Here is a 2616-nt window from a genome sequence, read left to right as displayed (position 1 = left end):
TCCTGCTCCTTCCCTTTCCATCCTAAATAAACCCTCAAAAACACCCATTTTTAACTATCCTTAGTTTATTTTTCCCTCCCACCCTTTAAAAAAAACTAAAAAACAGGACGTAAACGAATATGTAGAAGCGTTAACGCATAAGAATAATTGAGTTTAATAATGAGTGTGGCCTTTCAGATTCACTCACTCATGGACCATAGTCATCATTCATCATATTGATGGTGAGCTGAAGCTAAGGCTTGATGCATTAAATCTTGTAATTAGGCTTTGATCACCACTAATGGTGTTATTCTACAGATGGAGCAAACAGGTGAAACTAGTGTGCAAGTGCCCACAAATCCAATCGTACAGCACAATGCCTTAAGCCAATCACAAGTCAACACTCCGGTCATTTCACATGCTAACTCAGGGCCAACACCACTAACTCCAAATCCTGACACAAGACGATTAACACCCAATCTACCTTGTCGAGATCTACTTACAGGTATCTATTTTAGTATTATACTATATTCAGCTACCTACAACGAAGCTGCTTTGATATTGTCTATTAAAAGTTTACTAAAAAGATGGAATTGCTTTTTTGCAGGCTTTGTAAACGGACCAAACCGAACTGGATTCGACCTTGTTCGTGTTCATCTGTTAAGCTTTTGTCGGGCAAACATAAACGGACAGTTCATGAACTCTTTACTCAAACGAATTACATGTCCAAGTTCTTTCGTTAAGAAATTGAGCTTGTTCATGTCCGTTCATTAATTTCGTAAACGGAAACAAACAAACGTAAACGAAGAATAACGGGCACAAATCATGAACACTAGCGAACATATATAAATCTGAGAAAAATAATCACTAAATCAACAAAAAATCATCCAAAAATCCGAAAGTACACTACATAATATCCAAAAAAGCTTAACATAGTGCTCATAAATATAATTATATCAAAATAGTATTAGTAAAAATAAATAAATATATATAAATAAAAATAATAAAAGTAAAATTCTTATAAACGAGCATGTATATGTAAACGAACGTAAATGGACGTACGTAAACAAATGTAACCGAACACAAATGAACGAACGTTAACGAACAAATCTAAACGAACACATTACTGAACGTTCGTAAACATAATTGAACGGACACAGCCTATGTCCGTGTTCGTTTGTTCATGAACGTTTCGCCGGGCGTTCAGTTTGTTTACGATTGGTAGTAATTGTTTCCCTAAAAACAAAAATATAGTGATCTTGATTTTAAGATGTCAAACCTAATTTAAAGATTCAAACTGGCGATATGCATTAAAATGCTGAATCTTAGAAGAAAAGAATATTGAGACGAACGTGTGCTAACTATATGCATTGGAATTGTTCTAAAGGACCTAGAGAAGATTACCTCAAAATCGGTGTCCCTCTTTATGAAGCGTCAATTAGATGTGATTGGCCGGCTGCTAAAGCCATTTTGGATAAGAACCCAAATATAGAGTTGGTAAGATATAGCATTACCGAAAATGGGGAAACAGCTCTTCATGTTGCAGCATCGGCAAAAGGTCCGAAACATGTGGAAGCGTTCGTGAAAAATCTGGTGGCGTTGATGAGAAAGGAAGACTTGGCACTTGAAAATGAAAATTTCAATACCGCTCTCTATTTAGCAGCTGCAACTGGGAACATTGAAACTGTCAAGATTATGGTAAAAGAGAACAGGGCCTTGTTGATAATCCCGGGTGGTCAAGGACAAACGATGCCACTGTATGCAGCTGCTTTGTTTGAAAATTATGATGTCGTGAGGTATCTTTACGAAAACTCAAAGGAGTTATGTGATGATGGTTGGGATTCACAGAATCGTGGTTGGCTACTTGAGAAATGCGTGGAGGCTGATATGTTCGGTAAGCATTTTACTATTCTATTGAACCAGCGTGTTATAACTTTTTTGTGGTTTATCATAACATGTATATGCACTTTCACATAATCTAATTATGTTCATTGTTGACTTTGTGCATTAATTTATAATATTTTCCCTCACAAAGCAATTGCGAAATCCTTTTCAGATATCGCACTAGAGATAGTAAAAAAGTATCCAAGACTTGGTAGTGGCGCAGTACTTGGAGTTTTGGCTCCTAAGCCTGAAGCGTTTCATGAAAAGAAATCTTTCATTCGGAAAACCGTGAAATTGAGTAAGCATCTCTACTCCTTAATGACAGCCATCTGAAAGTGCACCTGAAGATTTGGCTCAGAAGCCAGAAGCTTCTCCTGAAACAAAATCTAATAGTATAGGGAGAACCATCAAGCCAGTTAAACATTTCTACCATCTCAAAATAAGCACCCACTTTTGATATTTTAAATAATAAAAATATGGCAAATGGTTGTGATATGTTCTTATGTTTTCACCATATTTGAAACTGTTACCTGCTTCTGACACCCAGAACATAATCAAAGGGCAGTCCGATTCGACTACACAAGACACCAACCCACCTTCTGCAAAAGCAGAACATGCTAAGCCACTAAAAGACCTCATTTCTGAATATCTGGTCAACATCCATATTGCATCCCAGCAAATAGTTAAGCAAGACAGTACACCGCTTGTCGGTAAGAGAGATCAAACTCTGGAGCTACAAAAGCTCATTTCTGA

The 2616-nt window shown here is 36.9% G+C and overlaps 1 protein-coding gene across 1 annotated transcript; it reads left to right on the top strand.

Annotated features, from left to right (window-relative positions):
* The first annotated feature begins 201 nt into the window (after window positions 1-201).
* Window positions 202-2274, top strand: LOC143530399 (uncharacterized). The gene is made up of 3 exons (XM_077025945.1): window positions 202-484; window positions 1367-1873; window positions 2036-2274. The coding sequence occupies exons 1-3, from the start codon at window positions 298-300 to the stop codon at window positions 2194-2196; spliced, it is 855 nt and encodes a 284-aa protein (XP_076882060.1). The 5' UTR covers window positions 202-297; the 3' UTR covers window positions 2197-2274.
* The last annotated feature ends 342 nt before the right edge of the window (window positions 2275-2616 follow it).

The sequence above is a fragment of the Bidens hawaiensis genome, unplaced genomic scaffold (assembly GCF_021521415.1).
Source record: "Bidens hawaiensis isolate Kalapana, Puna unplaced genomic scaffold, B.hawaiensis_p1.1 tig00008945_1, whole genome shotgun sequence".
NCBI classification, from domain to species: Eukaryota; Viridiplantae; Streptophyta; class Magnoliopsida; order Asterales; family Asteraceae; genus Bidens; species Bidens hawaiensis.
Note: the sequence above shows the minus strand (reverse complement) of the source record. Positions and strands in the feature narration are given on the sequence as shown.